Source organism: Sinohyriopsis cumingii, chromosome 5 (genome assembly GCF_028554795.1).
Source record: "Sinohyriopsis cumingii isolate HCF-2022 chromosome 5, ASM2855479v2, whole genome shotgun sequence".
Taxonomy (NCBI): Eukaryota; Metazoa; Mollusca; class Bivalvia; order Unionida; family Unionidae; genus Sinohyriopsis; species Sinohyriopsis cumingii.
In genome coordinates, this window is record NC_142965.1 from 153038184 (window position 1) to 153055963 (window position 17780).

Here is a 17780-nt window from a genome sequence, read left to right on the forward strand (position 1 = left end):
CCCCCGAAAAACCAAAGGCTTATTTTGTAATTCCAACCTCTGGGAGTAACGTGGCATGACCTCGAAAGACGGCGTTCCATTCTGTCTGCATGATATAAATGGGTGGTTCCCAAAACAATTTAAACATTTGTGTTGGAATGAGTTTGCCAACCCAGCTTTGCAGTTTTTACTTTTGTGATAAGGGAAGCAGACCCCTTTTGGAAATTTAACTCTTAGGGAATTTTAATGTAGAGTCTGTACAATCCCTTGCACGTCCGCAAACGACTGCAGGTACATTTCTAAGTGTGTTGTGCCCCATTCGGCTTCATGGTGACTGACCAGTTGACGGAACTGCTCGTCATAGTAACGCCAGTTGGCTTTTTTGTTGGAAAGAGTCATAAATGTTTCGATATGTTGCGACAAACCAGTAATTGATAAAGTTTTACTTTCTGCGAGAATTGCAATGAACCTGTTCGAAGCAAAGAGACATTGAGTAAGGGAAATAGGGGTTTTCTTCAGACTAGAGACCTTTAATTTCGGGATTAATATCAATCTGCATCTTAAAGGTCTCCTTACTCCTATCAGGTAGCAGCATAGCTAGATTAACGTAATGACCTTCCGAAATGAGTTGTTTGGCCTTTACATGGATAGCAGTGGTGATGTGAGTGGATGCACTAACAAAGCTTGATTGGTTTAGACATGGCCGTGCCGAATGACTGGAAGCATTCACAAGGGTGCACACATTAGCATTACCTATCAGAGTATCTTCACCAGTGCTTACGTTGCCATCTCTACGGCCTGTTCCACTACCTCATGATTCTGCTGCTGTGACCCTGATGCCGCAGGTGCTGGATTATCAGCAGGTTGATGTATTGGTCGACAACTTATAGAATTAAGCAACAGTTGGATAAACGTGTCGACTTTTAATTCCAGCAAGCAGAGTGTAGCTAATGCATGTAGAACAAAAGAGTCAAGGGCGTAACGATATAGATTATCATCTTACCAAACTAACGTTTTCATATAGAGTAAATACATGTGGCAAACGGAACGAATATGCAATGGTATTTCAAGGAAGAGAAACAAATACGGAAAATAATCATATATGCATTTGTTCTTTTATTTTGTTGCAAGCAGCCATGATAGCACCATTAATAGGTTTATATAAATACCATTGCCCTTTGTTTCATAAATGCACCCCGTCCGCACGGTACTTATCCCTGCAATCCTTGCTTTTGACGGGAAAAGGAAATTTACCATTGTGTTCCCATAATATAATGTAAGGATAGCAAGTGACTTCCGACCGCAGAATTTCATTCAGGTTGTATGTGATTGTCGCCCAAATTCAACACCTCAGTATCGGGACAAAAAAAAAAAGAGCAAGAGGCATATGAAAGATAATATTGTAAAGATACGAGTAAAACAAATTTGTACGCACTTTATGAATATCTCCAAAAGCTTCAAGGGGGAGAGGAGAGTTTGTGTAGGGGCGGCGGTGGGAGTTAAAACTTAAAATTCTACACCAAATATTTTCTAAATCTAGGATTGTGTCTTTGCTCTTCTGCAGTTAAGTTGAAAGTCACGTTAATTACCATTGAAGTAACTGTACGTAGTTTCAAGCCCTGGCTAATTATTGGCCAGTGAAACCCATGTGACCACTACGTACTTAAGCAGTAAGTAGTTTTCTTTCAGCAAAGTGTGATCCAAGCATTCATTGTTAAGGGGGATGCGTTGATACAAACTGCCGATGTGTTTGCAAAAACGGCTGTCATGGCTGTCAGATCGGGGCAGGAATACAACCTTCAAGTAGTAAGTAATAAGTAACAAGTAATATATATATATATATATATATATATATATATATATATATATATATATATATATATATATATATATATATGATACGGAATAGCTTTACATGCAAATAACTAAACAAATATCATCAATAATAATGGTCAATCTCATGTGTTGACTTACAGCTGTTGGTACAAACAAGTATCAGGACAACAAACTATGTGACACTTTGGCGAAGGCCGGACAGTGTAATACGAATACGTGGATGATTCAGAATTGTGCAAGGTCATGCGACAGATGTTCCGGGACAGAAACGACATCAACACCCCGTCCGACCACCAAACTAGCAACACAAAAATCAATTGGTGAATATTATGTTTCAATATTTTCAAAATCCAAAATAGACAGAAGTGGATTAAGAGATACATTGATAGATATATAAATATAGGTAGATACATTTATCGGTATGTAGATAAAACCGACATCCATTATATATTGGCATTATCTGTTCAAATAAGCACAGAGATGAGTTGGTTTGTAGCATACAGGTACATGTATATCCTGGAGAAAGTCCACATCGTTTCGCCTTAGACAGAGTTCAGTAAAAGTATATGTAAATTACTTTGTTTCAGCTATATACTTAACTAAGCCACTATTTGACGTTGACTCAATGCTCATGCTTGACATTTTTTGTGTGTGCTGCATAGCGACAGCAACATAAACATGTATTTCATTGCTTTGAATGTCTTTAATATATATTAATATTGAATATGAATTTAAATTAGATTTATTAGTCACTGCATTTATTGCATTTTCCTATGCCAGGAGAACAATGTAGCTGATTGATGTAACTTCTAGTCATCCATTGTATTCTGTGTGCGTGTATTTCTTGCTTAAAGTGTTCTAAATTTGATTCCACAACAAGTGAATGTAAAAATCTGCACAGCGATAATAGGTTGTATGACGCATGGGCATAAGCAGGGTATTGCAAGACGAATCAGAATGCGGCAATACATTGTGCAAAATCATGTGCAATTGTTCTGATCAAGGTCCGTCGACATCAAGCACTGTACGATTCACTAATATCATTGTAAAGACAACGACTGAAGAAAAACTAAAACATAAAGCTGACGGTAAGATATCGTATGATGACTGTCATAAAAATGTATGTGTATCTGTATGTTTGGAAATGGGATCGAAAACTGTGTGTGTTTGGGCATGTGTGTAAGCGTATCAGTGTGTTTTGACAAAGATGTGTAAGTATACCTGTGTTTCGACATGGTTGTGTATGCGGATTTGTATTTATCATGGCATGGGTGGCAAAGGTTAATTCTGTATTTACAAGTGTGTTAATGTGTCTCTGTGTTAGGCATGAGTGTGTTTGCATATATGTGTGTATTTGGGTATGCGTTGCGACAGCTAAGTGTGATTGTTACAAGTGTTTGAATTTATTGCATTTTCCTATGCCAGGAGAACAATGTAAATAATTGATGTAATTTATGGTTATCCATTTTATTCTGTGTGCGTGTATTTCTTGCTTAATAACTTTATCATTTTAATACACGTGTGAGGACAAGGTCTGAGTAAACCAAATGATTTCCCTCCCTGGAACAACGTTGAGTCTTGCCACTTTTCCGATAATGAACATGTTTCACTTTGTCGATTAGTTGGCCATTTGGAAAATAGGTTGAAGTCTCTGTTGCTTGTCCAATGTGACAGGCTTACTATTTTTGAAATTACTTTTTCCAGCTATTTGCCAAAACAAATATAATAATTCCGTCGAGGGTGACAGTCGGGCGCTCTGTTTTGGAAATCAGTCTTTAACAGGACAAATCTTTGTTGTCTTTAATTTAAAAACACCTCATCTTCGGTATTATTATTCTTATTATTTTTTACATTATTAATATTATTATTACTATTATTATTTAAACTAAATGTACTGAGTTCAATTATACGATTCTTTTTCTTTTTTATAGTTATTGTACATTTATTATCATTTGAATTTATTATTAATTAAAGAATTACAATTTAGAATTGTTTAATATATAAAATGTAATTTAAAATTATTTTATAGTTATTTTTTATTGTAGTTTTATAATTTAATGTGTCATTAGTATAATAATTTTATAAAATTTACCTTATTTTTTTAATTCTTGTTTTATTTACTTATTTATTTATCTGCTTATTTAGTTATTATTATTATTTTTATCATTATTATTGTTGTTGTTGTTGTTATTATTATTATTATTATTATTATTATTATTAGAAATAGAAATAGATCCTTATGATTCCACTCTCAATTCCTATCCGTCAATTGTATTAAAATATTAACATGCAATAATCAGTCGTGATTATACTAGATTTCCTTTATGGTCTAGATAGGGTCCCTTTATTGTCTGCTTTGTGGTGTTGATTCTCTTAATTGTGGGTTCTTCCTATGGTGGCATCTTGCATACTAGAACTTGATTAACATTCCACCAAAATGCACACACGTTTGTCCAACATATCGATTTTCTTATGAAACTAATAAATTCTTAAATAAAATAGAATCAGTTTATACAATGACGTTGATTGTGATATGTGGGCTGCAAGTCGAGAATGCGATACAAACCCTGGTCGGATCCTGGTAAACTGCAGGAAGAGCTGCGGGCAATGTAACAACAATACCACTAACACTTCAACAACGAAACGTTCTGCATCTACAATAGCATTGCCATCAACAACCACGAACAGTACACAAAGTAAGTTTAATGAGAAAACGTTTAAACAAATCAAATTCCTGGCAAGAATTCTGTCTTCCTCGCAATCTGCATCTTCGATATCGTAAAGTCCAAATTGACCTTGATAATAAAATAAGTCTCATAAGGAGACACATTTTCATACAATTAATAATTTATTATAGCAAATGTGAAGACTGTATACACCGAGCACACGTTTATTTCCTTCTGTTTACTTGTTGCTGTTTTTCAGTTTGATGAAATACATTTGCTACTTTACAACTTGTTACTCGACAGCTGCTTCAAATACGCCCAGACTTAACTTGTTGGCTAGAAATCTGGCTCAAATACGCCCAAGCGTAACTTGTTGGCTCCATAGCTGGTTCAGAAACGTGCAAACATTAAATATTTGCTTATTCAAAACCGCTGAACAGTTACCTCTGGGGTTTCCTATTCCCTCCAAATCAGAGGAAGTCTCATATAAATATGATTTCCCTGCGGGCAATGTAACAACAATACCACTAACACTTCAACAACGAAACGTTCTGCATCTACAATAGCATTGCCATCAACAACCACGAACAGTACACAGAGTACGTTTAATGAGAAAACCTTTAAATAAATCAAATTCCTGTCAAGTATAAGTCTTCCTCGCAATCTCCATCTCCGAGATCGTAAAGTCCAACTTGACCTTGAGAATAAAAAGTCTCATAAGGAGGCACATTTTCATACAATTAATAATTTATTATAGCAAAGGTGAAGACTGTACACACCGAGCACAAGTTTGTTTCCTTCTGTTTACTTGTTGCTGTTTTTCAGTTTGATGAAATACACTTGCTACTACACAACTTGTCACTCGACAGCTGCTTCAGATACGCCCAAACGTGAATTGTTGGCTCGAAATCTGGCTCAGATACGCCCAAGCGTAACTTGTTGGCTCCATAGCTGGTTCAGAAACGTGGAAACGTTAAACATTGCCTATTCAAAACTGCTGAACAGTTGCCTCTGGGGTTTCCTATTCCCTCCAAATAAGAGGAAGTCTCATATAAATATGATTTCCCTAGCGAACGTTCTTAAAATAGTTATCGCTTTTTAATTAAATTTAAATTATAACATATTTTACTATATCATAATTATTGTATATCGATTTTAATTTTAATTGATTACTAATTAATTATTAAAATTTTAAATTTTAATATGTAAAAAGTAATTTTTAATTATTTTATAGCCATTATATTATAATAATCTATGATTTTATTTATCATTGTTATTATAATGTTATAAAATTTAATTAATTATTTTAATTATTATTTATTTACATATTTTATTATAATTATTATTATTATTATTATTATTATTATTATTATTATTATTATCATTATTATTATTATTATTATTATTATTATTATTATTCGAAATTGTTCCTTCGGCTTCCACTGTCAATGCGTATCCGTCACTTATTTTAAAATATTAACCTCAATAATCAATCGTGGGTATATTAGATATCATCTATAATCAAGCTAGGGTCCCATTTTTGATTGCTTTGTGGTGTTAATTCTGTTAATTGTGGGGTCTTCCAATGGTGGCATCTTACATACTAAAACTTGATTAACATTCCACCAAAATGCACACACGTTTTTCCAACATCTCTATTTTCTTATGAAACTAATAAATTCTTAAATAGGTTGCATCAATTTATACAATGACGCTGACTGTGATATGTGGGCTGCAAGTCGAGAATGCGATACAAACCCTGGTCGGATGCTATTGAACTGCAGGAAGAACTGCAGGCAATGTAACAATAATACCACTAACACTTCAACAATGAAACGTTCTACATCTACAATAGCATTGCCATCAACAACCACGAACAGTACACAAAGTAAGTTTAATGAGAAAACGTTTAAACAAATCAAATTCCTGGCAAGAATTCTGTCTTCCTCGCAATCTGCATCTCCGATATCGTAAAGTCCAAATTGACCTTGATAATAAAATAAGTCTCATAAGGAGACACATTTTCATACAATTAATAATTTATTATAGCAAATGTGAAGACTGTATACACCGAGCACACGTTTATTTCCTTCTGTTTACTTGTTGCTGTTTTTCAGTTTGATGAAATACATTTGCTACTTTACAACTTGTTACTCGACAGCTGCTTCAAATACGCCCAGACTTAACTTGTTGGCTAGAAATCTGGCTCAAATACGCCCAAGCGTAACTTGTTGGCTCCATAGCTGGTTCAGAAACGTGCAAACATTAAATATTTGCTTATTCAAAACCGCTGAACAGTTACCTCTGGGGTTTCCTATTCCCTCCAAATCAGAGGAAGTCTCATATAAATATGATTTCCCTGCGGGCAATGTAACAACAATACCACTAACACTTCAACAACGAAACGTTCTGCATCTACAATAGCATTGCCATCAACAACCACGAACAGTACACAGAGTACGTTTAATGAGAAAACCTTTAAATAAATCAAATTCCTGTCAAGTATAAGTCTTCCTCGCAATCTCCATCTCCGAGATCGTAAAGTCCAACTTGACCTTGAGAATAAAAAGTCTCATAAGGAGGCACATTTTCATACAATTAATAATTTATTATAGCAAAGGTGAAGACTGTACACACCGAGCACAAGTTTGTTTCCTTCTGTTTACTTGTTGCTGTTTTTCAGTTTGATGAAATACACTTGCTACTACACAACTTGTCACTCGACAGCTGCTTCAGATACGCCCAAACGTGAATTGTTGGCTCGAAATCTGGCTCAGATACGCCCAAGCGTAACTTGTTGGCTCCATAGCTGGTTCAGAAACGTGGAAACGTTAAACATTGCCTATTCAAAACTGCTGAACAGTTGCCTCTGGGGTTTCCTATTCCCTCCAAATAAGAGGAAGTCTCATATAAATATGATTTCCCTAGCGAACGTTCTTAAAATAGTTATCGCTTTTTAATTAAATTTAAATTATAACATATTTTACTATATCATAATTATTGTATATCGATTTTAATTTTAATTGATTACTAATTAATTATTAAAATTTTAAATTTTAATATGTAAAAAGTAATTTTTAATTATTTTATAGCCATTATATTATAATAATCTATGATTTTATTTATCATTGTTATTATAATGTTATAAAATTTAATTAATTATTTTAATTATTATTTATTTACATATTTTATTATAATTATTATTATTATTATTATTATTATTATTATTATTATTATTATTCGAAATTGTTCCTTCGGCTTCCACTGTCAATGCGTATCCGTCACTTATTTTAAAATATTAACCTCAATAATCAATCGTGGGTATATTAGATATCATCTATAATCAAGCTAGGGTCCCATTTTTGATTGCTTTGTGGTGTTAATTCTGTTAATTGTGGGGTCTTCCAATGGTGGCATCTTACATACTAAAACTTGATTAACATTCCACCAAAATGCACACACGTTTTTCCAACATATCGATTTTCTTATGAAACTAATAAATTCTTAAATAGGTTGCATCAATTTATACAATGACGCTGACTGTGATATGTGGGCTGCAAGTCGAGAATGCGATACAAACCCTGGTCGGATGCTATTGAACTGCAGGAAGAACTGCAGGCAATGTAACAATAATACCACTAACACTTCAACAATGAAACGTTCTACATCTACAATAGCATTGCCATCAACAACCACGAACAGTACACAAAGTAAGTTTAATGAGAAAACGTTTAAACAAATCAAATTCCTGGCAAGAATTCTGTCTTCCTCGCAATCTGCATCTCCGATATCGTAAAGTCCAAATTGACCTTGATAATAAAATAAGTCTCATAAGGAGACACATTTTCATACAATTAATAATTTATTATAGCAAATGTGAAGACTGTATACACCGAGCACACGTTTATTTCCTTCTGTTTACTTGTTGCTGTTTTTCAGTTTGATGAAATACATTTGCTACTTTACAACTTGTTACTCGACAGCTGCTTCAAATACGCCCAAACTTAACTTGCTGGCTAGAAATCTGGCTCAAATACGCCCAAGCGTAACTTGTTGGCTCCATAGCTGGTTCAGAAACGTGCAAACATTAAATATTTGCCTATTCAAAACCGCTGAACAGTTACCTCTGGGGTTTCCTATTCCCTCCAAATCAGAGGAAGTCTCATATAAATATGATTTCCCTAGCGAACGTTGTTAAAATAGTTATCGCTTTTTAATTAAATTTAAATTCTAACATGTTTTACAATATCATAATTATTGTATATCGATTTTAATTTTAATTGATTACTAATTAATTATTAAAATTTTAAATTTTAATATATTAAAAGTAATTTTTAATTATTTTATAGCCATTATATTATAATAATCTATGATTTTATTTATCATTGTTATTATAATGTAATAGAATTTAATTAATTATTTTAATTATTATTTATTTACATATTTTGTTATTATTGTTATTATTATTATTAATATTATTATTATTATTATTATTATTATTACCATTATTATTATTATTATTATTATTATTCGAAATTGTTCCTTCGGCTTCCACTGTCAATGCGTATCCGTCACTTATTTTAAAATATTAACCTCAATAATCAATCGTGGGTATATTAGATATCATCTATAATCAAGCTAGGGTCCCATTTTTGATTGCTTTGTGGTGTTAATTCTGTTAATTGTGGGGTCTTCCTATGGTCGCATCTTGCATACTAAAACTTGATGAACATTCCACCAAAATGCACACACGTTTGTCCAACGTATCGATGTTCTTAGGAAAACATTAAATTCTTAAATAGGTTGCATCAATTTATACAAAGACGTTGACTGTGATATGTGGGCTGCAAGTCGGGAATGTGATACAAACCCTGGTCGGATGCTGGTGAACTGCAGGAAGAGCTGTGGCCAATGTAACAACAATACCACTAACACTTCAGCAACGAAACGTTCTGCATCTACAACAGCATTGCCATCAACAACCACGAACAGTACACAAAGTAAGTTTAATGAGAAAACGTTTAAAAAAAATCATATTCCTCGCAAGTATATAACCTTCCTCGTAATCTCCATCTCCGAGATTGTAAAGTCCCACTTGACTTTGAGAATAAAAAAAGTCTCATAAGGAGGCACATTTTCATGAGATTAATAATTTATTATAGCAAATTTGAAGACTATACACAACGAGAACAGGTTTTTTATGTTTACTTGTTGCTGCTTTTCACTTTGATTGAAGTACATTTGCTACTATGCAACTTGTTACTGGACAGCTGCTTCAGATACGCCCAAACGTAACTTGTTGGCTAGATATCTTGCTCAGATATGCCCAAACGTACCTCGTTTGCACCATACCTGGCTCAGATAAACCCAAACAAAACTTGTTGGCTCTATAGCTGGTTAAGAAACGTGCAAACGTTAAATATTAGCCTATTCAAAACTGCTGAACAGCTACCTCTGGAGTTTCCTATTCCCTCAAAATTAGACGAAGTCTAATAGAAATATTTGATTTCCTTTGCGAACGTTGTAAACAATAGTTATGGCTTTTTGGACAATGGACATTAAAATAATATAGGAATACGTGCATGTAATCGTATATCAAAATAAATCATTCCATTATTTTTCAATGAAATTTCATCAAATTCGTTGCAATGATTAAATGGAAGAAACTTGGCATTAATTATCTAAGTATGAAGCATCAAGACGTTATATTAACACGGACCGTTTATATCCTATTTGATACTTATTTAAGTATGGCGCAGATGATAAAAATGAGGATGAATACTGCAGCAATCGGAGGGACCCATTGATATGAATCAAAATAATGCCCTTATGGCAAATATCATCAACATTAGTGGTCACTCTCTTGTCTTGATTTACAGCTGTTTGTACACACAAGTATCAGGATTATCCGGACAACAAACAATGTGACACTTGGGTGAAGGCCGGACAGTTTAGTACAAACAGCTGGACAAAAGAGAGAGAGAGGGATATAGAGGCAGAGAGGGAGAGAAGGAGAGACAGACAGACAGAGGGAGATTGAGAGAAAGAGAGAGAAAGAAAGAAATAAAGAGAGAGAGAGTAATGTTATTATAGTTTAGCTGTTATCTAAGATTGGGATTGAAGTAAATGGCGTGATATTATACTACTAAATCCCAACAAGGCAAAATAACCCAGGAGATTTCCTGTAGTCCCTGTATACGCTACTTGACATTCTGGCACGTCTAAAGTTTGATCTCGGTTGTATGTCAAATGGAAATTCTTTGCAAATGACTCAGTTATTATGCATTTCTATGGTGCTGAATTTTGTCCATGATTATATGTCGTGTATATTTCATTTGCATTATGATTTACCTTTGTCCATAATTAATGGTAGGAGTAGAGACTATATACAATTATCTGCTTAAATCATTTAAATACATTTGCCGCAAAAAAAGAGCATTTAAGTAGTACCTACTACGCACCATAGTGATATTGGTCAAACCACCTAACCTTTTAAGCCTATTCGTTTTAACAACAGCTCTTGAGATGGAAGGCATCGTATGTCTCAAACAAAAGGACAACTAATGAATAAATAAGAGGTGTAATAGTTTTAATAGCTGTCGAAGTGACAGATAAATAGGTGTCTTAGTTTTAATAGCTGTCTAAGTGACAAATAAATGTAAGGAGGACAGACTAAACATCCAATAATTAAGGTCTACATGAGAAAACTTTATTAAGGCATAGCCCGTGTCTACATAAAGCAATTTTCAGCATCAATATTTCTGATATTTATACACTGCCAGAGTTGTTATGTATATCACGCTTATGAGTACGTACTAAAATACATGTGACATCATATGTGGTTCGTAGCAATATTCCTAAATATGTAAATTAAATGTGACTTTAAGGTTGTATAACATTAAATAGGTAAAACTCAAATTTGTCCATGATTGAGGTGATAAATATAAGTTTCATTTGATGCATATTTGAACCTCATATTACATATATTTTACCTTTCTGAAACAAATCTATGTTAACTTGTAATAGGTCGGATATACGTGTTGCTAGTGTCTTGTAACTAATATGAACTAGTTATGTATAAAAGATACACTAAAGCTTCAATTCCATACTAAGAGTATCTATACCCCAAATTAGACATACCAGAACGGTATGTGTCTTTGAAAATGCCTTCCCAACACACTGCATGGTATAAGCATTCCAATTAGAACTTGTTATAAGGATTGTCACCCGTTAACTTGTGTAACTATTCAATTAGTAACTACTGAATTAGTGTGTGTAACTATTTAATTAAATAACGTATTTATAAGGTATAATTACACATATGCTAAAGAAATTCAAACATATTTTTCTCATTCTTTACAGGCGATTCCCGAGGAATGAATACGAAGTTCTGGTAAATAGCAATGCACATGATAGACAGTCACACATGCATTCGAACTTGAATCTGCCTTCTCCGACTTAAAAGGAAGAGATCAGTGTCATCCGAGAAAAAAAGAGAGACACAGTATGTGTCTATTAATGACATATGCGCGTACTTCTAATGAAAAGGATATAAGCCTGTGATTAAAACTGGAGAAGACAATTCCACAATTGACATCAATCGATAAGTTTTACAATTTATTTGGCTAACAAAGACGTTTAGAGACTTAAAATACCGTTCCGTTTGTGTATTTGAAGAAACAGATTATCAGTGTCCGAGTAAGTGTAGCAGAATGTGTTGCATCAAGAGCATTATATAATTTACGTATATTTGCAATAATGCAATCAAAGGTAATCAATATATTTTCTTTACTAAACGTCAGGAATGATGATACTCACAATGTGAGCCGCTCCCTTCGTATCTATACACGGTATGTGCCTTACTATTTGGCATGGTGTACATTAAAAGTTCTTTCATTTTATAAATTATTACGTATTAGAACCACAGACCGCATTTTGAAGGTTGAAAAGTTTGGATATACGCTGGAGAAAAGTCGATAACTTCATGATCTGCTTAGCCAAGCACATGTTAATGCATGGATCCATTTTCGACAAATGAGTGTCACTTTTCGAATTACTGAATGCGGAACAATCATTTGTACAATTAACCCATTGTATCAAGACGTGCAATAAATCGTGTTGTGTATATTTAATTTGCATTTGTGTTAGCTTGTTAAAACTTCTTTTCATTATATGCTGTGGGTTATGTAAAAAAATATTTTTGTTGCTGACCTTGTCCAAATTAAGTCCAGTGTATACCTGACCAAAATAATAAATTGTTAAAAAAAGTCTGTATACATCTAATACATAGATAGTATTTTCTCACTGAGCATGGGTTTAGTATTAGGATCATTATTAATAGAAGTACACAGATTTATCATGGTCTGATAAATTATGTTCTTTGTCATCATTTTAGAAGCATACCTCTCATTATCACTATGATTTTTAGTGTAAATATTTAGTACCTTCTAGAATCGAATTTTCCATTGGGTAATAGTTCTTTTAGAATATCGTAATTGTGACTATAGTCGGGCCCGGGGGGGGGGGGGGGAGTGGCCGAGTGATCTAAAGCGCTCTCCGATACGGAACACTGATGTCTCACCTCTGTCTGCGTGGGTTCGAGTCCAGGATTAGGCCAATTTGGGTATGTGAGAAAGTATGCCAGTAGCTTCTCGTGGGTCGGAGGTTCTTCCCGGTGTTTTCCGGGTTCTTCCTCCACCATTAATACTAGCCGCCATGCACTGCCTATCGTGGGCTGGAAAATGACAATAAACCCCACAACAACAACTACGGTCAGGTTGAAGAGTATAAAATATTGCTTATTGAATCAATTATTTATTCGTGATATAAGATATGAGCATAATCGGCTGATTATTGTTGTGTTCAGTTTTTCGTTTGGGCTGGGATTTATTTATTCAAATTATTTCATTCCAGTTATCCTTCTCTGGAAATGATAAGTGCTCAAAATAAAGGATTTAGAAATAGAGACTTAGATTTATAAGTGAAATTTAAAATAAGGATATATTCTTGGATTGGAAAATTATGATTCAACAAATGACTGTTGGCAAATCACTACGATACAGGCCACCACAAGCTCATCAGCACTTCCAGCGTTTGATTTATTTTAGAATACCACGAACTGGTGTTCCGAAAACTAATCATTCGGACTTGTGTTCAACATTCTACGATTATTTGTGAATTGTTTTGCAATATGAATACCAGAAGTTTGTTTTTATATTTTTCAATTTCTATTTTATGAAAAAAAAACATTTATTGAATTTTACGACATTTGTTCGTTCTTACTCTTGTCTATTACCTATTTCCAGACCATATAATCGCAAAATATGAAACAATTCTTTTTCTTGATATTTGCCCCCTCCCCTCCCCGCTTCCAATAAATATGCATGTAATGTATTCATAAAGTGCGGTGTCTTAGATCTCTAACCCCAACGTGCAATATATTAGATCGCTATCCATAACGTGTACTGCAATAGATCTATATCCATAACGTCTATTCCATTAGATCTCTAATCATAATGTGTAATGCAGTAGATCTCCAACCACAACGTGCAATCAATTAGATCTCTAACCACAACGTGTAATGTATTAAATCTCTATCCATAAACTGTAATATATTTGATCTCTAACCACAACGTGTAACGTATTAGATAACTATCCATCAGTTGTAATATATTAGATCTCTAACCACAACTTGTAATGTATTAGGTCTCTATCCATAACGTGTCATGTATTAGGTCTCGATCCATAACGTGTAATATATTATATCTCTATCCACAATCTGGAATGTATTAGATCTCAAACCATAACGTGTTATGTATTAGATCTCTATCCATAACTTGTAATGTATTATATCTCTAAACACATCGTGTTATGTATTCGATCTCTAACACAGCATGCAATATATTATATTTCTATCCATAATGTGTAAAGAATTAGATCTCTAAACACAGCGTGCAATATATTATATTTCTATCCATAACGTGTGATATATTAGATCTGAAGTATTAGATCTTTATAATGTTTGATGTATTAGATATCTATATAAAACTGTAATGTATTAAATCTATATCCACAACGTGTGATATATTAGATCTCTATCCATAACGTGTGCTGTTTTAGATCTCTATTATAAACGTCTAATATATTAGATCTCTATCCATAACGTGTAATGTATTAGATCTCTGTCCATAACTTATAATGCATTAGATCTCTCTCCATAATGTGTGATGTATTACATCTCTATCCATAGCATGATATCTATTAGATCTGTATCCATAACGTGTGATATAGTAGATCCCAGTCCATAACGTGTGATGTATTAAATCTCTATCCAAAACGTGTGATGTATTAGATATATATCCATAATGTGTGATCTATTTGATCTCTATCCATAATGTGTGATGTATTAGATCTCTATCTGTAACGTGTAATGTATAAGATCTCTGTCCATAACTTCTAATGCATTAGATCTATATCTGAAATGTGTAATGTCTTATATCAATATCCAATATTCATAACATCAGATGTATTAGATCTCTATCAATAACGTGTGATGTATTACATCTACATCCATAACATGTGATGTATTCGATCCCTATCCACAACGTGTGATGTATTAGATCACTATCCATAAGGTGTGATGCATTATATCCCTATCCATCACTGACGATGTATTATATTTCCGTCCGTAACATCGATTGCATTCGATCTCTGTCCATAACGTGTGTTGTATTAACTCTGTATCCATAAAATGTGATGTATTAGATCTGTTTCCATAACGTGTGCTGTATTCGATCTCTATCCATAACGTGTGATGTATTAGATTTCTATCCATAACGTGTGATGTCTTAGGTTTCTATCCATAACGTGTGATGTATCAGATCTATATCCATAACGTGTGATGTATTCGATCCCTATCCATAACGTGTGATGATTAAGATTTCTTTCCATAACGTGTGATGTATTAGATCTCTATTTATAACGTGTGATGTATTAGATCTCTATCAATAACTTGCGGTGTATTATAGTTCCGTCCATAACTTCCATAGGATTAGATCTCTGTCCATAACGTCTGATGTATTAGATCACAAGCCATAACCTCTGATGCATTAGAATTCTATCCATAACGTGTAATATATTAGCTCTCTATCCATAACGTGTGATGTAGTAGATCTCTATCCATAACGTGTGATGTATTAGATCTATGTCCATAACGTGTGATGTATTAGATTTCTTTCCGTAACGTGTGATGTATTCGATCGATATCAATAATATCCATAACATGAGATGTATTAGATCTCTATCCATAACGTGTGATGTATTAGATCTATGTCCATAACGTGTGATGTATTAGATTTCTTTCCGTAACGTGTGATGTATTCGATCGATATCAATAATATCCATAACATGAGATGTATTTGATCTTTATCCATAACGTGTGATGTATTAGATTTCTTTCCATAAAGTGTGATATATTCGATCCCATTCCATAACGTGTGATGTATTAGATTTCTTTCCATAAAGTATGATATATTCGATCTCTATCCATAATGTGTGATTTATTAGATCTATATCCATGACATATGATGTATTCGACCTATATCTATAACGTGTGGTGTATTAGATGTCTATCCATAAAGTGTGATGTATTAGCTCTCTATCAACAACATGTGATATAGTAGATCTCTATCCATAACGTGTGATGTATTAGATCTATGTCCATAACGTGTGATTAATTAGATTTCTTTCCATAACGTGTGATGTATTAGATCTCAATCCATGACATGTGATTTATTAGATCTCTATCCATAACGTGTGATGTATTAGATTTGTTTCCATAACGTGTGATGTATTAGATTCCTATTTATAACGTGTTATGAATTCGACCTCTATCCATAACGTGTGATGAATTTGTTCTCTGTCCATACCGTGTGATATATTCGATCCCTATCCGTAACGTGTGATGTGTTAGGTCTCCATCCATAAAGTGTGATGTCTAAGGTCTATATCAACAACGTTATATGTATTCGATTTCTATCCATACCGTGTGATGTTTTAGATCTCTTTCCATAACGAGTGATGTACCAGATGTCTATCCATAACGTGTGATGTATTAGATCTCTATCCATAACGTGTGATGTATTTTATTCCTATCTTTAACTTGCGATGTATTATATTTCAGTCCATAACTTCGATTCAATTAGATCCCTGTCCATAACGTGTGATGTATTAGATCTCTAGCCATAACCTCTGTTGCATGAGATCTTTATCCATAACGTGTGATGTATTACCTCTCTAGCCATAACGTGTGATGTAGAAGACCTCTATCCATAATGTATTATGTATTAGATCTATGTCCATATCGTGTGATATAGTAGATTTCTTTCCATAAAGTGTAATGTATTAGATCTCTATCCCTAACGTTTGATGTATTCGATCGATATCAATTATATCCAAAACGTATGATGTATTAGATCCCTATCCATAACATGTGATGTATTAGATCTCTTTCCATAACGTGTGACGTATTACATTTCTGTCCGTAAAGTGTGTTCTACTCGATCTCTATCTATAACGTTTGATGTATTAGATTTCTGTCTATAAAGTGTGATGTATTCGATCGATATCAATAATATCCATAACGTGTGATGTATTAGATCTCTATCCATAACGTGTGATATATTAGATCTATATCCATGACATCTGATGTATTCGATATCTATCCATAACGTGTGATGTATTAGATCTCTATTCATAAAGTGTGATTTATTAGATTTTTATCCATAATGTGTGACGTATTTCATCTATATCAATAATATCCATAACGTCTGATGTATTAGATCTCTATCCATAACGTGTGATGCATTCGATCTCTATACGTAACGTGTGATATATTTGATCTATCTTCATAACGTTTGATGTATTAGATCTCAATCCATAACGTGTGATGTATTTGATCTCTATACATTACGTGTGATGTTTTAGATCTCTCTCCATACATTATATCACTATCCAGAACTTGTAATTCATTAGATCTCTATCAATAGCATGTGGTGCCTTACATCTCTATCCATAGCATGTGATGTATTCGATCTCTTTCCATACTGTGGGATGCATGAGATCTATATCCATTACTTCTGATGTTTTAGATCTCTATCCATAACGTCTGATCTAGTAGATCTCAATTAATAACGTGTGATGTATTATATCTCTATCCATAACTTGTGATCTATTAGATCTCAATCAATAACGTGTGATGTAATAGATTTCAATCCATAAGGTTTGATATATAGGATCTCT

At 33.6% G+C, this 17780-nt stretch overlaps 1 protein-coding gene across 1 annotated transcript; it reads left to right on the plus strand.

The window, feature by feature from the left end:
• The first annotated feature begins 7999 nt into the window (after positions 1-7999).
• LOC149800488 (uncharacterized) lies at positions 8000-12640 on the plus strand. Its single transcript, XM_089957263.1, has 3 exons — positions 8000-8191; positions 9284-9481; positions 11844-12640. The coding sequence occupies exons 1-3, from the start codon at positions 8029-8031 to the stop codon at positions 11876-11878; spliced, it is 396 nt and encodes a 131-aa protein (XP_089813389.1). The 5' UTR covers positions 8000-8028; the 3' UTR covers positions 11879-12640.
• The last annotated feature ends 5140 nt before the right edge of the window (positions 12641-17780 follow it).

Coding starts and splice junctions, on each gene's coding strand:
- LOC149800488 (XM_089957263.1), top strand. CDS start 8,029: ATGTGGGCTGCAAGTCGAGAATGCGATACAAACCCTGGTCGGATGCTA. Junction 8,192..9,283: donor AACCACGAACAGTACACAAA/GTAAGTTTAATG, acceptor ATTCTTAAATAG/GTTGCATCAATTTATACAAA. Junction 9,482..11,843: donor AACCACGAACAGTACACAAA/GTAAGTTTAATG, acceptor CATTCTTTACAG/GCGATTCCCGAGGAATGAAT.